This window comes from Taudactylus pleione, unplaced genomic scaffold (genome assembly GCF_031769625.1).
Source record: "Taudactylus pleione unplaced genomic scaffold, aTauple2 ptg000391l, whole genome shotgun sequence".
Classification (NCBI taxonomy): Eukaryota; Metazoa; Chordata; class Amphibia; order Anura; family Myobatrachidae; genus Taudactylus; species Taudactylus pleione.
The window spans coordinates 990,476-1,004,192 of record NW_028284792.1 but is presented as its reverse complement, the minus strand read 5'-3'; the positions used below and the strand labels follow the sequence as shown (position 1 = coordinate 1,004,192).

At 39.2% G+C, this 13,717-nt stretch overlaps 1 protein-coding gene across 6 annotated transcripts in view; it reads right to left on the bottom strand.

Annotated features, from left to right (window-relative positions):
• The window catches only part of GTF2I (general transcription factor IIi), a 129,448-nt gene that overhangs the window by 13,352 nt on the left and 102,379 nt on the right, over positions 1–13,717 (bottom strand). For all 6 annotated transcript variants that reach the window (XM_088445900.1, XM_088445901.1, XM_088445904.1 and 3 more), the window contains 2 exons: positions 7,235–7,318; positions 4,250–4,433 (listed from right to left, as the gene is read on the bottom strand). In XM_088445900.1, the coding sequence (XP_088302026.1) occupies positions 4,250–4,433; positions 7,235–7,318 (268 nt within the window). The remainder of the gene's footprint in view (positions 1–4,249; positions 4,434–7,234; positions 7,319–13,717) is intronic.

The following is a 13,717-nucleotide window of genomic DNA, read 5'->3' as shown; positions in this document are numbered from 1 at the left end:
TAAAACATGTCAGATTATTCTGCTTAACTCCAGCAGATGTTTGCTGGAGTCATAAAGTCTGATAGCTCATCAAAGGTTTTCCTCTGCTCAATTGGAGTGTAAACATCAACAATTGGGACTTGGTTTGTGGTTCAATTGATCTTATGTTGTAAAATTCCTCTGAACAATAGGCCAGATAACATACAATTGCTAAGGGTATGCAGATTTTTGTGGCCTTTGAAGTGTTTACACTTCCCTGCGCATATCACTATCTGTGTGCATTTTAAGTGATCTAAACCAAGTGACCTGCAGATTTTATCTGCCAGATTTGATTATTTGTTACAGACATATTGTAGCTGTATGCAGACATTACCCAGTTCCTTAATATATATGCAAACACACACACACACAGACAATACACAATAAAACCTGTTTCCCACACACTGACTTAGCCTTGCAGTGAGGCCCAAATATATACCAGCTAGCTGCAGTAACAGTAGCCCCCCTGTGGCCGTGAGAGATTGATTCGATTGGCCACACATTAATCTTCTAACGTAATTGTTCCCAATGCATTTTGAGGCATTTCTTCAAACCAAACCTTCCTTTCATAATCATTATCTTACTCTATTGTAATTTCAGTATATATATATATATATATATATATATACACAACGAATTAGACATTTATATTACATATCCAATGTATTATATATAGATCAGCTTTCGTGGCTCACACAATACATATAGTCCAGGGATGGAACCACATATTAACATCCTGTTTGGGGTCCTAATGTACAGAATTGTGTTAGCATAAATCCGGAGGTTGCGACTAGATTGTCGCACATTACGGCAAGCAGATATTAGCAATGCCGGATTTATGTTTAATAATAGCATATAACAATGGTTAATTTGAGCTAGTTTTTTGGAGGGAAACCAGAGGTGAACTCCTGAAACAGCATCTTGAGCCTAGGCATCGCCCACTGTTTGAACCAACCAATGACCCCCAGGGAACTGGAAACATCCCACCCCTGGACCAATGTAAGACGACACAGCCTGCTATTATACACACCCATTATTTAACTGTATAAATTATGCTCCCCTGATCCAGAGAGCAGTAGCTGTATTCTACCAGTCATCTGGTGACAACTGTACTCTGGATCCAGGGAGCGCATGCGAACGTATGTATACTGGTTTGTAACTCTGACCTCTTTTCTTGAACTATATTGTAGCACTGTATGACTTGTAATAATAATGTTATATATACTTAAAATACAATATTTTCTTTTGTGTGTTGGACCACAGAAACTGGTGTGTGTTCACTTGCTTTCACATAAGGTTATTATACTGTGATATATTGCACTGTAATTCATATTGTATTTTTGATATAAAGATAGCGACTATTATGCATACTAGTGGTGTTACAATAAGGGAAGGTATTGCGTATGCATCACACGTTGCATACACTGTTCATCCTCATTTGCGTATTGCCATATGCCAGGTGCATCCACTTGACGCAACAGTCGTAGAGGGGTATTCAATATGAAAGGTTAACTTCCCTGGCGAAGTTAACGTTAACGGAGTTTTTTTCTGCGTAAAGGTATGGTGCGCGCTCCCGCTTATCCCCGTATTCAAAATAAAATTAACGAAAACGGGAAACTCCGAAGTTGGATTTGCGTAAAATTACGAATTTTTCCTTAAAATAACTGTAAGACCCCTTAAAGTTGTAAAAACTTGGGGGAACACTATGGGTACCCCCGTTTTAGCCTTTAATTGAAAGTCGGGGATTTAAATAGCCGCAGCAGGTGTTTTTTTTCCGACATTGAAGAAGTGATGCAGAAGAGCACTTAGGTTATTTTTTTCGTTTTTTTAAGTGGTCCCATCAAATTTGGGATACATGAAAATGGGTACTAGCATATTTTTAAGTCCCTAAAGTCAGTTTTTAAAAATTCTACATTTGTGCACCTGCCGCTATAATTCTATTCTAGAAAACACCTGCCGCATACTTGCAGAATAGCCCTGAACCTATTTCCATATTGTTTAACAATTTTTTCCCATTTTTTTTTTTCACCCCAATTTTTAAATTAATTTTTTGGGGTGTCCCTATTTTTTTTTTAAAACTTTTCTTGACACAGTTCTTTTTAAATGTCATTCCCAGGGGTGTAGGCTATTTTTTTTAAGCCTGCACCCCTAAACCCCAATTCTGCACTTTTTTTCGACACCTATTTAATGGTGAAAACTTATCCCCGTTTTTTAGCAAAGACTTTTCAAAACTGCGATAAGTCTTTGAAATTGAATACGGTGTAAAACTAAAACAATTGATATTAACGCAAAAAACTATGTTATCGCACCCATATTGAATACCTCTAGTAGAGAGATTTAAAGTAGGATTTCACAGTATGCACAGGAACACTGACCTTTGGGGAGATGTCTCCTAGGAGAGCTGTACCACAAAAAACGGCTAGCACCTGGTCTTTTATTTGCTATACTTAATATTGCGCAATATAGGAATATATATATATATATATATATATATATATATATAATATATACAGTCAGTATTGGGACATTGCCAGAATTTTCATATTTTGGCCTCTATTCACCACCACAATGGCTTTGAAATGAAACAAACAAGATGTGCTTTAACTGCAGACTTTCAGATTTAATTTGAGAGTAATTACATCCAAATCAGGTGAACGGTGTAGGAATTACAATGGTTTCTATATGTGCCTCCCACTTTTTAAGGGGCCAAAAGTAATGGGACTATCAACTCAAAAGCTATTTCATGGACAGGTGTGGGCTATTCCCTCGTTATTTTATTATCAATTAAGCAGGTAAAAGGTCTGTAGTTGATTCTAGGTGTGACATTTGCATTTGGAATCAGTTGCTGTCGACTCTCAATATGAGATCCAAAGACCTGTCACTATCAGTGAAGCAAGCCATCATTAGGCTGAAAAACCAAAACAAACCCATCAGAGAGATAGCAAAAACATTAGGTGTGGCCAAATTAACTGTTTGGAACATTCTTAAAAAGAAAGAACGCACTGGAGAGCTCAGCAACACCAAAAGACCCGGAAGACCACGGAAAACAACTGAGGTGGATGACAGAAGAATTATTTCCCTGGTGAAGAAAAACCCCTTCACAACAGTTGGCCAAATCAAGAACACTCTCCAGGAGGTAGGTGTATATGTGTCAAAGTCAACAATCAAGAGAAGACTTCACAAGAGTGAATATAGAGGGTTCACCACAAGATGTAAACCATTGGTGAGCCTCAAAAACAGGAAGACCAGATTAGAGTTTGCCAAACAACATCTAAAAAAGCCATTACAGTTCTGGAACAACATCCTATGGACAGATGAGACAAAGATCAACTTATACCAGAGTGATGGGTAGAGAAGGGAAGAGAAGAGTATGGAGAAGGAAAGGAACTGCTCATGATCCAAAACATACCACCTCATCAGTGAAGCATGGTTGTGGTAGTGTCATGGCGTGGGCATGTACGGCTGCCAATGGAACTGGTTCCCTTGTATTTATTGATGATGCGACTGCTGACAGAAGCAAAAGAATTAATTCTGAAGTGTTTCGGGCAATATTATATGCTCATATTCAGTCAAATGCTTGAAAACTCATTGGACGGCGCTTCACAGTGCAGATGGACAATGACTCGAAGCATACTGCAAAAGCAACCAAAGAGTTTTTTAAGGCTAAAAAGTAGAATGTTATGCAATGGCCAAGTCAATCCCCTGACCTGAATCCGATTGAGCATGCATTTCACTTGATGTAGACAAAACTGCAGGGAAAATGCCGCAAGAACAAGCAGGAACTGAAGACATTTGCAGTAGAGGCCTGGCAGAGTATCACCAGGGATGAGACCCAGAATCTGGTGATGTCTATGCGTTCCAGACTTCAGGCTGTAATTGCCTGCAAAGGATTTGCAACAAAGTATTAAAAAGTGAACGTTAGATTTAGGATTGTTTAGTTTGTCCCATTACTTTTGGCCCCTTAAAAAGTGGGAGGCACATATAGAAACCATTGTAATTCCTACACCATTCATCTGATTTGGATGTAATTACCCTCAAATTAAATCTGAGTCTGCAGTTAAAGCACATCTTGTTTGTTTCATTTCAAAGCCATTGTGGTGGTGAATAGAGGCCAAAATATGAAATTCTGTCAATGTCCCAATATTTATGCACCTGACTGCGTATATATGTGTATATATATATTTATTTGCAGTTGCGTAAGTTAAAATGAAGTTAAAATTAAGCCACTCACCTTATAACAGTAAACTTTATAAATTCTGCTGAGTCCAGTATTCTGCGCATGGAACTTATTTCTAGGTAACTGGGGGCTTTGAATGAAACTCCTGGTGGCATCCCGTCTACTACAACACATCCTGGGTTGGTGGTTATTTTCCTATAGGGCACTTTCACTGGGAAACTCATGCCAATTGCTTCCCCTATAAAATAGCATTGCTAAATGTGAATATGTATAGTTAATTTAAAAAAAGACAATGGAACTGTAACAAAACGGACACATACTGGGGCTGATGCTGAGTGGAATGTGCACCTGTTGATGTTGGGTGTTTTTGCACTGTGTATGGACCAGAACATGGCACACAGAAGTATGGGCGAAACAGAGTCATATGCATTTCAGTAGCATCTACCTTTACAGCTGAAGTGGCGCAACTGGGCTGTAACGGGGTGTTCTCACGTAGGCAAGCTTTAGTGAGAGTGGTTACATGCAACTGCTGGTAATGCAGACTAGAATGTAAGTGTAAAATGTCTGTGTCCTGATGTATCTTTTGCACCTATTATAGGCCTAGTGCACTGATGGTGACTAGTGTCAAACAAAGCATCCTGATAGGGTACGGGCACACCGAAACATGCATAAGACTCTGCATCTGGGCAAATATATGTATTTTGTTGCATGCACACAATGCAAGAGCATATGCGGACAATTTCCATCCAACTCAGCCTCAGGCACAATATATAGAAGGCTGTCCTAATCCTGGGTGGACAGTCAAAGCTTAAACTATCAAAAGGTTGACAGCCATAATGTCGATAGGGAGAAAAGGCTGACAGTCAAAAGGTTGACATGCTAAAAAATGTTGACAGATAAAATTCGGACACTGTGACAGTTGACAACTGAAACATAGACAAACCAAAAGGTTGTCAGTTAAAAATTAGATAAGTTTAAATGTTGACAATCTAAATTCCATTTTACCTACCTCATCCTGATTTACCTCCAATACTCATTGATTCTGTGGGATCAAATATAACTTTTTGTACTATTGAGGACTATATGAAATACCCATCTGGAAGTGAACTTTGGATAATATCCTTTATATGTGTTTATTGTTACATTGTACCTGTGTATCCTAATGTTAGAAGCGCTAGACCACGTATATATTTTTATTTGACATTATAACCTGCCTGAATTTTGACTATCAACATTTAAGCTTGTCTAATTTTTAAATGACAACCTTTTGGTTTGTCTATGGTTCAATTGTCAACTGTCACTGTGTCTGAATTTTAACGGTCAACATTTTTTACCATGTCGACCTTTTGACTGTCAGCCTTTTCTTCCTGTCGACATTATGGCAGTCAACATTTCGGTGTCGACCTTTTAATTGTTTAAGCTTTTGACTGTATAAACTTTGACTACATTCCGCCCAGGATTAGGACAGCCTTCTATATATTGTGCCTGAGGCTGAGTTGGATGGAAAACTTTGAATAATATCCTTTATATGTGTTTATTGTTACATTGTACCTATTTATCCTAATTTTAAAATCGCTAGACCACATAAATATTTTTCATTTGTGTTTGCTGAGGAGAAGGTGAACTAACTGGGATTTAGCTGCATCTTTTTAATTGAAGCACTAAGTTGATTTTCTGTATTTTATTGTATTTTTAGGATATAATGTCATCAGCTTTATTATTTTGTCGGTAGATATAACCATTGGCACTCAATCGATAATCATAAATCGATCATCGATACAACATTGATGTATGTAATTGATTAAATTATGTATTGATTATCAATTTATATTATATTGATGATCGGTGAAAACGGTTATTTTGGACGACTGTGCTCAAATACATCAATTATCAAAAACTACACTTAGAAAACCATCAATGATCACAAAACAATAATTGATAAATATACCATTATATAATATACTATTTACCGATATATAAAAGTTGGGTCGCAAAAAAAAAGTTTTTACAACTAAAAAAAAAATACATACATCTACTTTCATTATCATAGGACATGTGTAGATAACCCTATACACCAGTAACTAACTTAAATTGAAGGTGGAACTGCATCTGTTAATAAGGTTTGATGCTTCACCAATGATATTTGCAATCAATCAGTTATGTTTAAAATATGTAAAGTTTTTTTCTCAATGATCGATGTTCAGTGATGAGTGATGGTTTTACAAGTGTAGTTTTGATAGTCAATGTTTTTAGACACAGATGTGGAAAATTACTGTTCTTACCGATCATCGGTCTAAATGGAAGATCTACACATAAATTAATAGATTTCATACTGCGATGTTTTATCGATGTAGGAGTGTTTTGTGATTATATCTGCCATCAATATTTCAAACTGTCTAAACAATGAGTGTCTAACTTTTGGCCATGTCTAAATATGACCCAGTCAATATTTTGACTGTTGACTTTTTGATCCTGTCAACATTTTTTTGTCTAAGTTTTGACTGTTTTACAGATCATAATTACCTACTTGTCACCAATATAAACACATAAATACATATACTGTATATATATTTTTTTTCTTTCAGAAAATTGTGTGTGGCTTACTGTAGCAAAAGATTAAAAGCCTAGCACAGTGGCCTCCATCTTGAAGTGTACCCTACATCACAAACCAATATCAGACAGTCAGGACATTTGTTACCTGAAAGTCAATTCCAGGAAATAAGCAATTTATACAGACAGCAACGCTCTACATCTAAATCGTATTAAGGTTTACATAACTACATTAATCCTTGTGATAAAAATCACATTTAGTGTCACATAAGTGTTTTGGAAAACTTGCCTAGTTGTTATGCTTCGTGTAAAATTAATGAAGTACAATATTATTTACATTTATACAAACTACCTTTCAAGTTAATGTTCTGCACAGCCAGTACATGTGCTATGACTAGAGTATACAGTAACGGAAATAAAAGACCTTTACTATTGTATGTACTTTTCTGAATACAAAGCCACAGTGCCACATTACATCTCACAGCTTACCAAACTTCCGACTAAACAGTTCATTGACTTGTTCCCGCAACTGACGGGCTTTGTCTACTTTGATTGTTTTCTCATTGTCCACATCTGCAATAATATACAAATAAAATGTATTACAGATGATTAAGGACAAAACTCATATTTGTTATGCAAGCCAATGTTTTAACAGCATGGATATATGTGCAAAGAATTACAGTAGCTTCATGTTGTACAGTCGCATGTAGGTATTTTCAATGTGTTCTGTTCAGGGTATAAGAACTTCTTCCATTATTTTCCATAACTTTAACACGACAATTACTTTTTTGGTTCTATTTATATATGCCAGTGTGCCAGCATGGGCTAATGCCCCTACCACTCAACCTGATGCTTTAGGGTTTTGTTGGTTTTCAGCAACTAGTCATCACAGACTACTCCTACTTATGTAGTTTCACTAAGCTAGCCACTCACAGACTGTGCCAACTGTACACCAATGTTGTGCCCCAAGTGTGGTGAGTTAAATCTGCCATCAACAGGCTCTTCCATCTGGTACCACTCAAGCACCTGGGTAATTTGTAGCTGCTGCAGCAATTCTTTACTGGTTGCTCTATCTCAATATTTCTTGACCCCTTACTATGGATGAGATTGCTAGGTAGCTGGCAGAGCGTTGACTCAGGACACTGGAATTAATATAGGGTAGCCAAGGAATGAAGTAAAGAATTCCATTTAATTTGTTGGTCACAGGAACACAGCAAGGACAGACTTCTTGCAGTAAAAAGCAACATCTTAATAGTGATGGCAGCCATTGACTAAAATTGCAGCTCTAAGATATGTCCTAAGTGTAAACACATACAACACGAATGTATGGATAGACATTTTACAGCTATTTTTTAACATTCTTTTATAGACCTGTCTGGGAGTAGGTAAACTAGCACCCTTTACCAATCCAGGCTGACTTCCTTATCTGCGCTTAATCCTTATTAATACACCTTATCTTGGAGCCCTTGACCCTCATCGACTTCACTTCTTCTTTAGATTCCCCTCCCCCCTGTCTCCTGCCTTGACCTGGCTGTCTCCCTGTATAATCGCACCCTCAACTGTGCCCTGGAATCTGCTGCGCCGACCGTCACTATTAGCCGATAACAGTCCTCCACCCTCAAACATGGCAATTTATTGTGACCTGTTAGCTCCATAAATGTTCTCACTCTGCTGAGCGCCTCTGAAGGAAATTGCACACTCTTGCTGACCTACTCTATTTTAAATTATCTTCTCTTACAGCTCTGCCCTTTCATTCTCTAAAAAATCCTACTTCAAGTCTCTAATTTCTTCACAATTCTCCAACTTTTGCCACCTCTTTACCACCTTCAATACGCTCCTCTGCCCCATTTCTCTCTGCACTTGACTTTGCTACATATTTCACCTTAAAAAAAATAATGCATCTGCTATGAGATCACTTCCCTTCAGATCCTACTCCTCCTAAGCCACCCTCAACCAATTATTCCAATCTTGTCTTCCTTCTATCCTCTCTCAGGGGATGAGGTCAGCACAAGTCACTTCTCCTCTCTGCATTGCCCTTTCATTCTATCGCCTTATTCTCCTTCAGTCCCTCCTTCGTGACGGCAACTTGCACACATTGCCCACTTCCACAACCTAACTCGTTCCTCTGGCACCTTCCCTTCAGCCTTCAAATCTGCTCTGGTCTACATCATTCTCAAGAAACTCTCCCATAACCTAGCATTCCTCGCCTCCCAGCTCATTCAGAGTGTTGTCTACACCCACCTCACTTCTTTCCTTTCCTCCCACTACACCCTCTGTTATCTGTAATTCTATTTCTTCTATCTACAAAAGTTGCCCTCACCAAGGTCACCAGTAGCTGCTTCACTGCCAACTCCAAGGGTCAGCTCTCTATACGAATCCACTTCAATCTCCCGGCGGCATTTGACACCATTCATCATGCTCTCCTCCTGTAAATCCTCCACTACAACGGCCTCCATGAAACAACACTATCATGTTTCACCTCTTCTTCGGTCCCTACACCTGCATTCATTCTGTTCTCAATTCTGCTGCATTCCTAATGTCCTCTCTTGTTGCTTGACCACTGCAGGTCCCCATTGCAAGTTGCTCTGCTGTTTTTTTGCTAAACTAAGAATCAAGTTCAAACTTATCTCACTCACTTACAAAGTCCTCAACCATTATTCTCCTGCCCACATATGCAGACTCATTGCCAACTCACTCTCACCACTTCCCTCAGCCAATGACTACCACCTCACCTCCTCCATAATCACACCTTCTGACTCACCGCCATACATTTTACTGTACTTCTCCCAACCTCTGGAATACCCTCACAGACTGGCACCCAGCCATCAAACATGCCATTAGAATTAATATCTTCATAATAGCATACACCCACCTCATAACCAGCCTCTGTATTCCCTGATGTGTCCTCATACACTTTTGCTACAGTCGCACCAAACTACCCTTCTCTGCAATCCAGGTCCCATCTGACTTGGCTTGCAACAGGCATTTTTATGGGGCAAAAATGTGCCTTAGTCACAAACGGATGCAACTCATTGTTTCACAAGACTGCACTTATTAATTTGATGTGCGACACTTGTATATTTGTGTGCGACTAAGTATGAATCTGTAAACGAAATGCTACGATGCAGCAGCCACAGCTTTTGTCCACGCCAAAGTCTGTTGTGCATCATATACAGATTCAGTTACAGACAGATATACAAGTTTCGCACATCAAATTAATCATTGCAGTCTTATGAAGCAGTTTGTCGTATTCGCTTGCGACTAAGATGCATTTGTGGATGAAAAATATGCAAAAATTATGCTCACTGCAAGCCACGTTGCACCGGACCTGGTGGCTCATTCGCACCAGGTGCTTGAAGCTGCATTGCATATTGAGGCTAGGGGGTATATTTACTAAATTGAGAGTTTTTAGAAGTGGAGATGTTGCCCATAGCAACCAAACAGATTCTACTTAACATTTAACTAGCACCTTCTAGAAAATAATAGCCAGAATATGATTGGTTGCTATGGGCAACATCTCCACTTCTAAAAACTTTCACTTTAGTAAATTTACCCCTAGGTCTGTGAGGACACATCTGTATAATATATATATATATATATATATATATATATATATATATACACACACACACACACACCAGTCCACTGGCGACACTCCAGACTAAAAATAAAACACTTAGACAAGTAGCTTACGAATGCAACGTTTCAGCCCCTTTATTAGCGCTTTTGTCAAGCCATTAAACATGAAATACACATACCTTCAGCATATATAGCTAACACCACGTGTCAAACAAACGTCCCTCATTCCCCGCATGGTAACTAAGATGATCCACATAAACAAAACATAGCAATGCCAACACCAAGTTGGTGAACACAGTGCTGTTCATCTAATCGCCATTAAGCACAACATTAAAAAACATTTAAAGTATATACAACATAACATGTATAGACAACTACACAAGATTAAAAACACATTTTAATTGTTTGTTTATTTGTAAACAAATCACCCCTAGTCAGAGCATCTGCTGTTATCATGTAATATCTTATAGTTTAAATGGATATTAAAGGTGACTTATTGTATGAAAAGGACCCATGTGTATAGTCAAAATCTAAAGACTGCGTCTTACAACCAACCTCATTTATCTGTCTCCAACATATACCAGTAAAGCTAAAAAATATATAAATATCTCTCTGTAGCTATTTAAACAATACCTATTGGGTAAACCTAGCAATGCAGTGATTATTTAAATTCAACCTTGATAATAATATCTACTAAAACTATGTAGTGCATTAGGAAAAGCATCCAAAATGCCACAACATAGTATATTAAGAAAAAATCAGACAAAGCAATGTAACCCTAATGTCTCATTGAGACCACGAGGGGACAAAGTATCTAAACGTATAATCCAATTAGTCGCGCAACGCATCAATTTGCGAGATCTGTCACCGCCTCTAGCCAGAGGAGGCACATGGTCTATTATCCTGTATCTCAGGGATGATATATTATGCTTAAACATGGCAAAATGCCGTGCCACCGGTTGATCATTATCGCCTGTTAATAAAGCAGCCTGAATGGCAGAGCGATGCTGTGCCATACGCTCCCTGAGAGTACACTCAGGGGGTCATTCAGACCCGCTCGCGCAGGACGCTCACAAGTGGGTCGATGTTACCCCAATGCGCATGCGCACGACGGAGGGAGCTCCGTCGTGCGCATGCGCGAGACCCGGACAGCAACAGCCAAGCTGTCGCTCCGGGTCTCGCACCAAAGGGGGCATGCTGTCGATGGTGACTGACAGCACGCCCCCTTTGGTGGGCGTCCCGGGGGCGTGGCTGCCAGACGGAGGCGTTCCCATGGGAACGCCTACCGTCTGGGTCCGGCCCCACTGACATCACTAGTGATGTCAGTGGGAGTGATTTTGGCTCTGATAGAGCCAAAATCACTCCAGGGCTTGCGGTCACCGAGACCCTACCGCAGGGTCTCGTCGCAAGCCCGATGGTCGCGATGGTCACCCACAGCTATGCGAGCGGCCAGGTGGCCGCTCCATTTTTAGGTAGGAGGGCACTGATTCAGAGCGAGCGCAGTCCGGCTCTGAATCAGGCCTCAGTCTTACCTATATATACCTTAGAGCACGGACAGGTGATGGCATATAGAATAAACTTACTGGTACACGTTAGATGATAACGTATATTGTACTTAACTCCTGAGTGGGGATGGAAAAAAGATGGGCCAGTTTGTAAAAATCTACACGTGGTACAATTGGGACATTTGAAGCATCATAATCTAGGGGTCCCTAGAAATGTAGAACACTTCTTTTTGCCCATCTGTGAGATGTCGTTATGTACCAAATAGTCCCTCAAATTCTTACCTCTACGATAGCATGACATTAAAGTAAAGTTATGTAGAGGTTTTAGCTCTTTATCTGAAGTAATTATCGGCCAGAGAGATTTTGCCTGACGGTTGATAGTAGCACTCATATGATTGTACTTATTCACCCATATGTGTTTATTAACAGTGCTCTTCTCCTTTTTATGTACAGCCAATAGCTTATCTATTGGAATCGCCAATGCTTTCTCTTTGGCTTTGTACAGGACCAATTGACTATAACCTCTTTGGACAAACTTCAAATACATTGTGTCTAGTTGTTCAATACCCTCTGTACGATTTTTTGCTATTCTCAATGCCGGCAAAAATTGGGAATATGGAAGCGCCTGCTTTAAAGGTGCTGGATGGGCACTACTGGCCAAAAGGATGTTGTTCCTATCTGTTGACTTAGAATACAATGACGGCAACAATTTGCCATCAATCAAAGTTAATGTTACGTCCAAACAATTCACACTATGCTGGTCAATATTATATGTGAATTCAACTGGTTGATTCAACCTATTATAGTTTTCAATAACCTCAATAAAGGCTTGTGCAGTCCCTTGCCAAATTATCAGTAGATCGTCAATGTACCGATAAAACGCAACAAAAATACATCCTGCTCAACACTGAACATGAAGGCATTTGCGTACGATGGGGCCACATTGGACCCCATCGCACACCCTGCAAGAAGAAAGACCCATCGTACATAAAACAGTTACGAGTTAATACTAACTCCAATAATTCCATGAAAAATTTGATGTTCGGACCGCTATATAGTGGATTGTTGGTAATGAGCAGCTTAGTAGCCTGCATTCCTTTTATATGTGGAATGCAGGTATATAAGCTGCAAACGTCTACAGAACACAAAACACAATTAGTCGGTAGACACGGTAATTTGGACAATGATGTTAGCAAACTGTTGGTATCCTTTAGAAATGTGGGTCGTGCCTGAACACAAGGCTGTAGCAGCACATCTAGATAAATAGAAACCGGTTGGTAAATAGATCCACGTGCGGCAATGATCGGCCGCCCCAGAGGATTGACCGGGTCTTTGTGTATTTTGGGGATCAAATACATCAACGGTTTAATAGGATAATTCACCTCCAAAGCTTTTTTAATAGTAGAAGGAATGATCCCTTGGGAACAGGCTGACTCCAATAAAGTATCTAACTCCTTCTTAAATTGCATAGTGGGATCTGAGAGTAATTTTTTGTAAGTAGAAGAGTCGCTAAGTTGTTTCTCTGCTTCCTGTTTGTAGTCAGCTTAATTCATTACTACAATAGCGCCCCCTTTATCTGCCTGTCTAAACAGTACATCCTCGTAAGAAGCTAGATTTTTCAAAGCTAGTTGTTCACCCTTACTCAAATTCCAAAATTGAGGTTTTTTAGTATTCACATCCTCACACACTGTTTTGTCCAAAAGAAAAGAAAACGTCTTAATAGATGCGTTACTACTAACAGGATCAACATTTGATCGCTGTTGCAATTTCAACAATTGGGGCGGTATTCAACTGGGTAAAGCAGATTTATCGGAAAAATACTCTTTAATTTTTAAACTCCTATTTAACATATACGATTCTACTTTCCACTGAATATTGTCAAATGGGA